Source organism: Branchiostoma belcheri, unplaced genomic scaffold (assembly GCF_001625305.1).
Source record: "Branchiostoma belcheri isolate BF01 breed outbred unplaced genomic scaffold, Haploidv18h27 scaffold82, whole genome shotgun sequence".
Lineage (NCBI taxonomy): Eukaryota > Metazoa > Chordata > Leptocardii > Amphioxiformes > Branchiostomatidae > Branchiostoma > Branchiostoma belcheri.
In genome coordinates this window covers 958,289-970,807 of record NW_017804487.1, presented here as the reverse complement: position 1 = coordinate 970,807, position 12,519 = coordinate 958,289, and the positions used below count along the sequence as shown (strand labels likewise).

The 12,519-nt window shown below is 39.9% G+C and overlaps 1 protein-coding gene across 1 annotated transcript in view; it reads right to left on the bottom strand.

Annotated features, from left to right (window-relative positions):
- Positions 1 to 463, bottom strand: part of LOC109486707 (keratin-associated protein 5-8-like) — a 6,071-nt gene extending 5,608 nt beyond the window's left edge. Inside the window, exons 1-2 of the mRNA XM_019790600.1 lie at positions 413 to 463; positions 188 to 367 (exon numbers count right to left, since the gene is read on the bottom strand). Of these exons, the coding sequence (XP_019646159.1) occupies positions 188 to 367; positions 413 to 463 (231 nt within the window). The remainder of the gene's footprint in view (positions 1 to 187; positions 368 to 412) is intronic.
- Between the last annotated feature and the right edge of the window lie 12,056 nt (positions 464 to 12,519).

Sequence of the window (12,519 nt, the reverse complement as noted above, 5' to 3'; positions counted from 1 at the left end):
GCAAAGAAGTCTGGTGGAGACTAGGTTAGGATCAGGGACAGACAGTTCTGTATACTAGTAGTTTCACTGAAAACGAATGCGGTTACGGTCCAAGTGACGTCAGCTATTCAGTGGATACGCGTGGACTACCTACGAATAACCGTGCCTGAGCCTGGTTCTGGATTCAACATATTAAACATGTCCTTACCCTGTCACATGTAGGGTTCCCGCCGCTCTCGTCACAGTTGTTACAGCAGACGTAGAAGTGAACTCCAGACGTTCCACCCCCCGTAATGTGCACACATTCGCCCTGGGGCGGGGCGGGGACCGTGCGGATCTGGCGGGACTTATCCCGGACAAGCCCCGTCTCCTGGCCCGAAGACTGGACCTGCAGGTCCCGGACACGCCCCGTCTCCTGGCCCGAAGACTGCACCATCAGGAAAGCGGCGGCCACAGCCACACACAACCAACCTAACGGCTTCATGGCTACGACTGTGGAACTTGGAAAATTAAGAAAATCTGGAAGCCAAACTTTCTTCAAGTTGGCAAAACGAACTTTCAGTTTCGGACTGACGCTTTACAGTGTTCTTGACTTCATCGCAGTGTGTATCAATGCGCGACATGACGCAGCGTTTTGCCATCATCCTTGTACCTTGGCCCCTTAATCCAGGGCAGGGTTGTTTGGGCATTTCATCGCCGTGCGTTAGGGTTAGGGTCTCCGCAATGTTTTTTTTTCTTGTCCAGTCTTGCTACAGTCACCAAGTCTTATATTTTGTACAGCTGTAGTTGGCAGAACGAACTTTCACTTTCGGAGTGACGCTTTACAACGTTCTTGACTTCATCGTCGTGTATCAATGCGCGAGGAAATAAAAGAAAGGACCACAGCGTTTTCCACCTTTTTCTGCTCCCTAGTCGCCAAAGATCAATACTTTCCATCTAACATCAAATGTTTAATTTTGTTGCTAGTATACTTCCACATCAGATCGTTGTAAAGAGTAAATAGACAGGTCTTAGTTACATCCCCTGATGTAGTCCCTAGCTATAGGACGAAAAAAGTAACCTAAACCGTGAAGCATTGTGGTGCGACGTTACGTCACTTAAGCCTTGTTCACACGGAAACGCTTGAACCTCGACTCGGGTAACTCACATCTGGTCCACGTGCACCATACATTCCTCTCAAACCGTGCCCGATAATGATTATTCTAATCTACATTAGCTGTTGTTGATGAAAACACGCAAGGTAGCATGTTATAATTGTCAGAGGTCAACGACCTGCTTGCTGGCGCCCCCCTCCCAGCGTATCTCGGCCGAATGCCGACGTGGTCCTGCCAGAGGCGGTGAAGCTCGTCCTAGAGCGGACACATTATTTGACCATTACTTCTCTTTAAGTTGCTGCCACGTAAAATTTGGTATTGCATATAAATAAAGAAATATCACTCCGTAATCCATGACCAGGCGAAGTTACATTGAAATCACATTGCGTTCAGACGCAAATCGCGATGCGGGAAAACCGATTCTAAACCACCTCTAGAAGTGGTTTGGGATCGAGGCGCTTTCAATGTGATTTGGAGCGTTCGGATGGAGCCACTTGAAACGTAACCGGCTTCGGGGTAAACCACATGTAAAGCGCCTTCACTGACTTCACATGAACACGGCCTTAAGCTGGTAAGATCACACCGGTGTTCAATCTAACATAATTACTTAATTGAGAAAATGCAAATTATGGTGATTCCGTATCAGGTGGTAAGACCACGTTGCTGCTCAGGGCAAGATGGCAAGTCACGATGCTTGGACAGGGAAGAACTCGGTGGTTAAAATTCGTCTTTTAAGACGAGCTACGTCGGTTTAAGGTGGTGAGTCGCATTTAACATTGTCCTTTGTTCTCGTGACTATTTGGGCCGAACTTGTTGCAATGAAATGAAGCTAAAATACAGTATGGCGGGAATTATTTGCGCCGGTGACGATTCCCTGTGTTTAAACCTGCACTTAGTAAAGCCGCCGTTCGGGGGCGCCTTTTCATATGTCCGCTTTAACTAACATGACAATACATTAGATACGCTCGTTTTATTACATTCGTACCTTCGCCAAGAAGGTTACGTTTTCAGAGGCGTTCGTGTGTGTCTGTAAACACGATAACTCGAGAAGGCTTAAATGGATTGTCTTGATATTTCGTAGGTGGGTACTTGTAGGTCTTGATGAGACCTCGAAATAGTTGGATTTTGGGCCCCCTGGCGGCTTGATATGGTACTGCAGCAGAACGTCCGGGTTGATATCTCTTGATCTAGACATACTAGGGACACGAGATTTGGATGATAGGTAAGTCTTGTGCTGGGGGAGAAGTGACATAAGTTTGGGTCCCCGAGCGGATTGCTCTGGAACTGCAGGGGCATTTGTTGAAAAGTACTTTAGGGAGGATAACTCAATAACCTGTTTAGGACAGTTTCTTCCTGTACGTGTAAAATGTCCGTACAAACGATAATGACCCAGGGAATCTTATGTGACCTTGCGATGACTAGATTGTTTAGAACCCTCTGTGCAAACTTTTTGTGCTTCATTTCGACAGATATTTTAACACGTTGTGCGGTCTATCAGCCTTAACGACATGTAAGCAGCACTCACACGTAACATATGACTGAGATTTGCGACTTTTCTAGGATTTGTCTCGGTATATTTTTCACCTAAAACGGGAGAGAGAAACTTCCCCACCTGGTTCGTGAGCACGAAACTTGTCGAATGTGTAGAATGCATTCGAACCCGTGTCCATGGCAACACGAGTAAACATGGCGTTCGAACGCATGGGAGGAATGAACCTGTGATCTGCGTTCTGAAAATGGAAACATCCGTCAAAAATCGCGTCGTACTGTAGACGTTACGGATAATATTCTTCCTTCTGGGGTAGAATTTTCAATATCAGTAGGATTTCATCATCAGAATGGTTCTTTAGAATAAGATTGAGCGTTTACTTTACATTTAGTTGTGACGTGTCTATCATCATCATTCCTGTCCACAGTATTAAACCAATCAGGTCGCGGCTGTGACAGAACTTGGTTGTGTGCTGTTGTGCGGTACAAAATGAGCTACAATGCTGATGTACATGACGCAGATGTAGAAAACGCAGCACCAATAGAAACTACCCTTTCTCTATTCTTGGCAGTTTGGTGGCCCTTCTTTGCATCTTCTCCAATGCATTCCCGCTGATCCAGCTTAGGAATAAGGCCCCCATATGACATTTGCATATTTCAGATTAGGTCGAACTAAATTGGACTTTTACAGCAGTGGTAACGTTATTGTCCTTGTGTCAAGGTTGTGGAAAGCTCTCTTTTAACTACCCCCCAGCATTCGGTTGGCTTTCCTGGATACCTTCAGCCACAGCAAGTGTTTACATGCATGTACATCCAAGTTGTGGATGCCCCCCTCCCCCATTTGTTAATATTATAAGTGTGATCCTCTCCTTGGTGCTGAACTCACCATCAGTTCCATGTATTGCTGCATAATTTGCGTGAAAGTTGAGTTTGTTGTCCATCAAGACCCTCATATGTTTTTCTTCATCTGTTTCCTGAATTTTTTTACTGTTTTATATGCATGTTATCGTTTCCCATAATGTTCAGTCAATGTGAGATGTGTTTGAATGCTGTTGAACTCATCAGATGTTTGAATAGCATTCTGTGTGTTGTTGTTGACTGTTCTGAGGTATTTTATGTGAGATGTACTTCATGTGATTTTTCCATGGTCATGATATTCTATGTTTACCTAATATGTTTACTTCTGATTGAATGTTGAGGCAGTTTTGCTCTGTTCTTCATTTTCCCCACTCAGACCTTGCCCCTAACCCAAAGCAGGTTTTAGAACTCAAACAAATGTTGCAATGGATGATGCTCTGTAAGTAATTGTTAGACACATGTATTTGGCCTGTGATTTTCTGAATGTGTATTTCTTTCACACCCCAGGCTTGAGATGCATGTCATGCATCTAGATCTTGGTTGGCCGACTGTGAGAGAGAGATTCTTGAAAAGCACTTTGGTCATGTTCTTTAAGATCCTCACGAGTCACGAACCACAAAATATTTACAACTCCCTTTTGCCTGTTCATGCATCTCACAGTCATAATACCAGATCTTCCGCACATAACTTTAGATTACCAATACCTAAGTCCAACAGCAGAAAACGCTCATTCCTGTATCGTGCAGTCGTGCTCTGGAACGATCTACCACTCACTCACACTCACTGTCCGGTTTATCGTCTACCATCTATCGTTTACCATCTGACGTTAAGACACTGTGCGATGTTATCAGTTTTAAGAAAGCCGTTTCAAACAGTAGTAGTGTCACCTGATCCTTGACCCTTGCTCGCCACTTTTAAATTGTTTATATCTATGTGTATTTATTGTTAATGTGGTGTACATGTATGTATGTATGTATTTTTAAATGTTTCCACTATGTTGTAATTGCTATAATGTTTGAGCCTTGGAAGATTAGCCCTTCGGGGCTAAAAGGTTTCGAAATAAATGAAATAAATGAAATGAAATGAGATGCTGCTAATGTATAGCTGACATTGTGGGACCTGTCTCCTGTGTGTGCTGTGGGACCTGTCAGCTATCCTGTGTTCCTGTCTTAATATCATGGAATTCCAGGAAGATGTGCCTGTGTTTCTGAGGGACCTGTTACCTGTCACCTATCTACAAAAGAAGAGAACATCGGACTCGACTGTGAGTTGGCTTTTATTCGTAAACTCTTTCAAAAATGGGTCTGCATGCCGTAAAGCGTAATCAGCTATTTTAGGTATGCATAAAAGAAAGTCTGATCAATCTATTCACCATTAAACTGTCATCTGTGTGATAAAACGTCCAGCCAGTACAAAATGTGAACTGTAATACGTGGTCGTTGCTTTGCAGCATTCTGCACCTTGCTATTTCAATTTTGCATAATTTGAAGCTGAACAACTTAAATAATCTACATGAAACTAACCTGAAGAAATGTAGATCGTGGTCGCTGCCTTACAGAATTTAGCATGCAAAGCGCGATCGGGACCTCCCATGCAGACTCTTAAAATAACAATGAAAGATGTTGGAAAAGGGCATGTTTGCGATCCTCTGAATTTTTAATTCTAAATGCCATTGTTGAAACTCAGCTAGTCCCTCCCAGCTATTTGTTGTCATGAAAGAGTTCACATTCGTAACTAATATTTAGTTTAAGGTTGTGACTAATCTTTAATTGCGAATATGACGGAGAGAACAGTACATTTTCCTATTGAGGAGAGCACTTGTAATGATTGCCTGTTGTTTCATTCTGTATAGCAATGGGATATATTTTCAACAGCATTTGTGATCAAACTGTTTTCCCTGATATCCTCATCATCATAATCAACATCCACCCTTTTAAAGAATTTTCTATTACTGATAATTATTGCTTAGCATAATAATGAAAATGTTAAGAAAAGACAATCTACACGGTGATAGGAAAAAATCAAATAAAGTAACAATGTTTAGGCAAATAAAAGCATTAAAAATTGCAAAAATGAAGAGACATTTCATTATGATTATGAATTCTAGCTGTAATGTTTACTGGTGAAGATGTACATGCACAGTCAAGATTTGGCATTTGTTGGTATCTGGCAAAAATGTTTTCTGATTTCTAAAATACTATGATTTGGAACATATGACAGCACAAAATGCAAACTTAGCAAGGAAAGTCCAGAATATGAAATGTTCAAAACAACAACAAAACTGTGTCATGATTTGTCCTTTTTAAAATCCTTTCTGAAAAAGAAATTGTCCTTTGTATGAAGAAATGACAATACTAGTATACATGGTGAAGCACTCATAAATTCAAAAGAAAAAAAAAAAGAAACATTCAAAGATGAATAATGGAATTTTTAAGCACTCAGAGTCAAGCACAGTCAAATATGATTACAAATTTGAATTATGCCAAACATTATTTATTGAAACATGAATTTTTGTGCTGATCATGATCATGATCAAAGGAAAAAGAATCTTTTTTATTTGATGAATCATAATATCCACTTCTAGCCCGGGTGCTCTAAATCTCTAAAAAAAAGTATATTACAAACATTGTAATTTTACGTACTTTGCTAATTAAAAAATAGTATATTTTTCCACTGCAATATGCTTGCATTTATGTATTTGCAAAAAGCACACGAATAGCATACAAATCTAAACTCTGATTTACCTAAAATTATATACGTTTGTCTCTGGTTGTCACCTAAGGAATTAAACAACAAGCAGGATTATTCATATTAACGAAATATACAGAAACGCCATTATACGTGTTATTCACAAATTTTTTTAAAACTAATGATAAGAGTGGATTTTTTTGAAAGTCCTTTGGTCACATAATGATTGTTAGGAATATGTCTTTTATTACAGAAAATACAGAAAACAGGCTATGTTGTGCTTTCTTTCAGTAGAGTGAAATGTACTACAGGTAAGGCCACACCAATTTAATTTGTTGGTTCTCGGATTCGCCTCTTTGTTTTTTTCTGATTTGCAAAAAAAAAAAAATTAGATTCTGGTCCTGAATCAACTGAAAAATGCTCATGTTTTGCCCCCCAACAGTTGAGGAAAGTCCTTTTCTTCCTAGTTGTTACAGTTTTCCCATCTATCATTGCAGTGTTTTGATTAGAAGTTCAAAGTTCAATGTTTAAATTTTAACCCAGCCTTTTGTGTTGACATCATGGCTCATTTTGTAGCATTTAAGCCTACAATAGGATGCCTAGACCTGTTTTTATTTTTATTTTTTTTCGCCCTGTCGCTTCATATTTTTTCTGAAAAAATCCGAGAACCAACAAATTAAATTGGTGTGGCCTAACCTGTGTGTGATGTTTCAAAGGGAGGAATCAGCAAAACAAAAATGTCTACTAGTCTTTTCGCAAGGATTATAATTACTCTAACGTTGCTTTCTACTTTTGATACAGATAGTGTTGGTAGAGGGAGGTTAAAAATCAATCTTGGTATAACTAAACTGTAGATAGTTAGCAGTTAGAGGTTGATAAAAGTCCAGTGTCTGAGCAGATATGGCCATGACAGTGGGGCAGGATTTCTTTCCAGGTCCCTATGGTCTCTGCAAAAGATTATATTAATACGGGGATCATATAGTCTCAGTTGATTTCCATTGAGGTGTGCCTTTTTAGTGAATGACACTAAATGACCATATTCTGGGGCCGTCCTTGTCGCATGAATCTGAATTTTTGCTTTATTCGTCAATGTCCAGATTGTGCTCCTATTTATATCCTGAGTTTAAGTTCCTGAGTTTAAAGTGAATTCATTGATCCGAAGTTTTATAAATCTAAGTTGACAATTTTGACTTCTGTCTTTTAAGCAAATGACCACTTACCGCCCTGCAACTGTGCAACTGGGCTAAAAATCCTGACCACCACAAAGAATTTAAAAAATAGGTGTCTTCCTAATTCTTGCAACGTTTCTGTGCTGTACACAATTTTAAACTGTACCGTTTTTGCCAAAATATTGTGACGTATATTTTGCCAAAGAAAGTTCATCAAAAGTGTGTATAGCACGGAAACTTTACAAGAATTCAGGAGACACCTATTTGAACTTTATCACTTGTGGTTGTAGATTTTGGCCCAGTTGTGCAAGGTCCAGCTCCTGAATATTTTTTTTTTCAAACTTAATTTAATATTCACAACGTTACATTAAAAAGAGGTACATAGTTGACATACATGTACAGTCGTGTGGGATGATACATAACAATCAAGGACATTTTTTTTTAAAGGTAACGTTATCTGGGGATTGTCTATATATAATGATATCACATAAAAAGTTCCCATTGTTCATTGTGTTCTACTTCTATAATTTGATTTAGTCTGTGCTTGAAAATTGAGAGTTTTGGTTTACAATTTGTTATGAAGCATGTGTATATACAATATTTAGCGGTAAGAAGACAGTGTGCAAGTGCACTAACATGGCTTAAGGGTTGTCAATTATACCATAAATAATCATCTTCTCGTCTACGATTAGGTCTGTTTGGTACATCGTTTCCACCAGTAACAGAACTCTTTCCAAAAGTTTTTTGCTTCTTGAATATATTCTCACCTTCTTCTCACCCGATTGCCTGTAGACCAATACTGGTCTGTCAGTTGAGAGTCGCGATCAGAGTTCTCCAAGCTGTACGGTTTCCGCACAGCTTCTCGGCTTCTTCAAAGGAAATGTTTGTTCTTTTGGCCAGGATTTTATTGAGACCATCAGTCCATCTCATCCTGGGTCTGCCAAGGGGTCTTTTTCCAGGAGGTTTCCACTCCAGAATAGTCGTTTCACGCCCCTCGTGGCTGCCATTCTATTCACATGACCAAACCATCTTAATTGGCTTTTTTCCACGTAGTTGATGATTGGCTCAACTTTTAGGGAAGCTCTGATGGTAGTTTTTCTTATGTGGTCTCTTTTTGTGACTCTATATATCAGCTGTAATACCCTCATTTCTGCTGCCTGGAGAATGCTTTTCCGTCTTTCAGTGAGGGTCCATGTTTCACAGCCGTATGTCAAAATTGACTTTAGTATGCTAGATAAGTGTAAATGTATACTCTCACGTCTGTTGGGATATTACGATCTCTCAACAGAGGGTATAGCGCACCAGTATTTTTGGAAAATTTGGCTATTCTGTTGTTGATTTCTGTGTCATTATAGTGGCAGCATTATCAACAGTACTTCCAAGGTATGCGAACGTATCAACAGGTTTGATGGTGTGACCATTAACGTCCAGGTCACGAGTTACCAGGTCCTTGCCAACAATTCAATTTCAATTCAATTCAATTCTTTATTTAAGATATGAAATATAACAGACAAACATGACATACAATGTTGCCTGAATGGCGTTGATATTTACAAGATTAAATGTTTAAAAAAAATTATATATTTACAACAACTATAAAAACAGTACAGTAGGTGTACAACCCAGATATTTACAAGGTCCATTATCTTGTGCGAGACTCTATCTGTACAGTCTGGTTATAGAGTCTGATTGACTGGTCAAGGAAAGAGTTCTGTAGTCTTTTTGTTCTGGCGGGGGGGATAGAGATAGACAAAGTGTTCTACAACAGCCATGTACTCTGTCTTGTCATAGCTAAAATATATGGCCTGAATATATTGCAGGGTGTTAAGAGGTCATTTGCTTAAAAGACGGAAGTGAAACTGTCAACTTCGATTGATAAAACTTCAGGGGTGCCAGAGTATACAGTGCAATTTTACCAGACTAAGTATACAGTGCAATTTTACAGAATACAGTGCAATCATATTAGTATACAGTGCCATTTTACGGAATACAGTGCAATTTTACTAATGACATTGTTATGAAGTAACCCGGGCCTGGCTTTCCAGGGACGCCGCTGACGGAGCATACTCACGTCTTTCTGCGTTTTTCGAGCGAATTTGGACCTTTCCCATAGATAGACCTTTAGTCAAATCACTACATACTACACACAGGGCAAAATTGTTACTACACAGGGATCATTTCAAATTTGCTCAAAAATATGTGAGTCAGCGGCGTCCGCCATCTTGAAACTGAGAAAGCAGGGAAAGCTTGGTCCAAGTCACGTGATTCAACATCATTAGTAAAATTGCACTGTATTCCGTAAAATTGCACTGTATACTAATACGATTGCACTGTATTACATAAAATTGCACTGTATACTAAATTACATAATTGCACTGTATTCTGTAAAATTGCACTGTATATGATTGCACTTACAGTATTCCGTAAAATTGCACTGTATACTTAGTCTAATACGATTGCACTGTATTCCGTAAAATTGCGCTGTATACTAATACGATTGCACTGTATTACATAAAATTGCACTGTATACTAAATTATATAATTGCACTGTATTCTGTAAAATTGCACTGTATATGATTGCACTTACAGTATTCCGTAAAATTGCACTGTATACTTAGTCTAATACGATTGCACTGTATTCCGTAAAATTGCACTGTATACTCTGGCACCCCTGAACTTTGGATTAATAAATGGGAGCACAATCTGGACATGGCCACAGCAAAAAAATCAGATTTGTGCGACAAGGACGGCCCCAGAATGGTTGTTGTCATTAGCTAAAAAGACGCCTCCTCAAAGTCATTTCACAGGTAAAAACTTAGGTTATGTAGAGAGACTGTGAGAGGTTGAGTTGTCTGCACACATTCTGTAAAAGCTTACTACTTAAAATGTAGCCTGTTCAGGCAGATAGCTTTCAGTGTTAGTTTTAAAATTTGGCCGCAGGTTTTAAATATAGCTGACATCGCTTTAAATCTTGTCTGTTTGCGAATGATGGGGGTAATTTTGTTTTGCTGATTCCTTATCAAAGTTAAAAAAAACTAATTGGCACCCTCACCTGGTTAATTAATTAGATTGAAGTTTTCCCGCCAAAAAACTTAGTATATGGAGCACTCTAACCTTGAACTTGTGCGCCCCTCCCCACACTTCTACCACAACTTATACAGTATGTTATTAGTTACACTGGTCCAACACTTTGGACTTCTTTGGGCATGTAACTTCTCCGAACACGTAGTCACCACACACTGGTACCCAAACACTTTGTCGATCGAGTGCAGTTTCCGCCACAACGACTTTAGAATAATCTCTCGCTCTCCTGGTTGGTCAATGCACTAAGTGTACTCCCCGCGGGATGTCTTTCTGGAGACATTGATGCTTCGACACATCAGTATACCAGTGCAATTGACTGACCAGAAGAACGGGTTATGATTCTGAAGTTGTTGTGGCGGAAAAACTGCACTTTATCAACAAAGTGTTTGGGTAGCAGAGTGTGGTGACTACGTGTTCAGGGAAGTTACATGCCCAAAGAAGTCCAAAGTGTTGGAACAGTGTAACTAACATACTGTGTAGGTTGTGATAGAAGTGTGGGGAGGAGGGCACAAGTTCAAGGTTAGAGTGCTCCATATACTAAGTTTTTTGGCGTGAAAACTTTAATCTAATTAATTAACCAGGTGAGGGTGCCACTTAGACTCTTCTTTTTGACGGGAAACTTTCAATCAACCACATGTCCAGAAAGTGTTTGGGGGCAATTTGGGCCACACTCAACTACACAATAGTTTTTTAATCACTGAGGTGGTTAACGTGGAATCAAACGTTTCTTTACAGGACAATTTCAATCAATTAAAGACGTGTTCCGAGAATTTATTAATAAGTGAGATGGTCCAAATCAACAATGTGGTGGCAATCTGGAATTCAATTTTTCAGTGATGCTTGTTGTGGAATTAAAGCCGCCTACTACTATCAAATCTAAAAGGGATGCAGAGCCTGCAGTAGAGTGAACTGGGCAAAAGAGAGAAGTGCGAGACAGTGTAAGTGTGTGCACCTGAAGGCATGTGGAGTGTTGTCTCATGTTAATAAAGAAACCATACTCACACCTCCCCATCTTCTTTCACACAGCTCGGCCCAGAAAAGTCTGGCTCTTCCTCCTGCTACAGTGCTGGCCCTAGGTCCACATCTTGAAGACAGAGAGACAAGTACGAAGGCCCATAAGTACACTTAGTATTTTTTATTCCACTTTTATTTTCTATGGGTACTTTGTATTTTCTATGGGTACTTTGTATTTTCTATGGGTTACCTTCATTTTCTATGGGTACTTGTTTTTTTCTGTGTGTACTTTTATTTTCTATGGGTACTTTGTATTTTCTATGGGTTACTTTTATTTTCTATGGGTACTTTTATTTTCTATGGGTCACTTTTATTTTCTAAGGGTACTTTTATTTTCTATGGGTCACTTTTATTTTCTATGGTTAATTTCATTTTCCATGGGCACTTTTATTTTCTATGGGTTACTTCCATTTTCTATGGGTACTTCTATTTTCTATGGACACTTTTATTTTCTATGGGCCTGTTTATTGGTAAACCGAACCAAACAAAAAATAGTAACCCAATGAAGGGCGCACAAAACGATAAATCGTACAAGACGATAAAAATACCGCTCTACCCGGCGAGATCACTGAGACCCCACCAGGTAAGCATACCGGAGTACCTACAGACACGTCTGTGTGTACTTCGCGAAGTTTTTTTGTGGCTGGCGAAGCGACATTCATTTTGTTTTCATGTGGATGCTCCCATTTTTATTATGGGCGGTATATTTCTGTTTACCATTCTAGGCAACTAAATTTATTTTGCACCTATTAAAACATAATATACTTCACACTTTAAGAAAAATTAGTTTGTTTTGCATGCAATGTTCCACACGTTTATTAATTAGGAGTATTAAATAGTGATTATTACATCCTGGCATAGATTATGTTAAAATATAGGTTTGCGGAAAAACCTGTCCACCAATCAGGCCAGGCCACCAGGCCAGTCCACCAGGCCAGGCTAGCCAGGCTAGCCACTCCGATCCCCCCATTCATATCCTCGCGTATGATAGGCCATCCAAGCAGCGGAATTCATCAAATTGCACCCAACGCATGTGTATGCGTACGGGAGGTTAATGACCCCCGCGACAACCTTTGGGCGGCCGCCAGGAGCCCGATTTATTCGGATAACACACAGTGAGGAGTCCATGCACACACAGTAAGGAG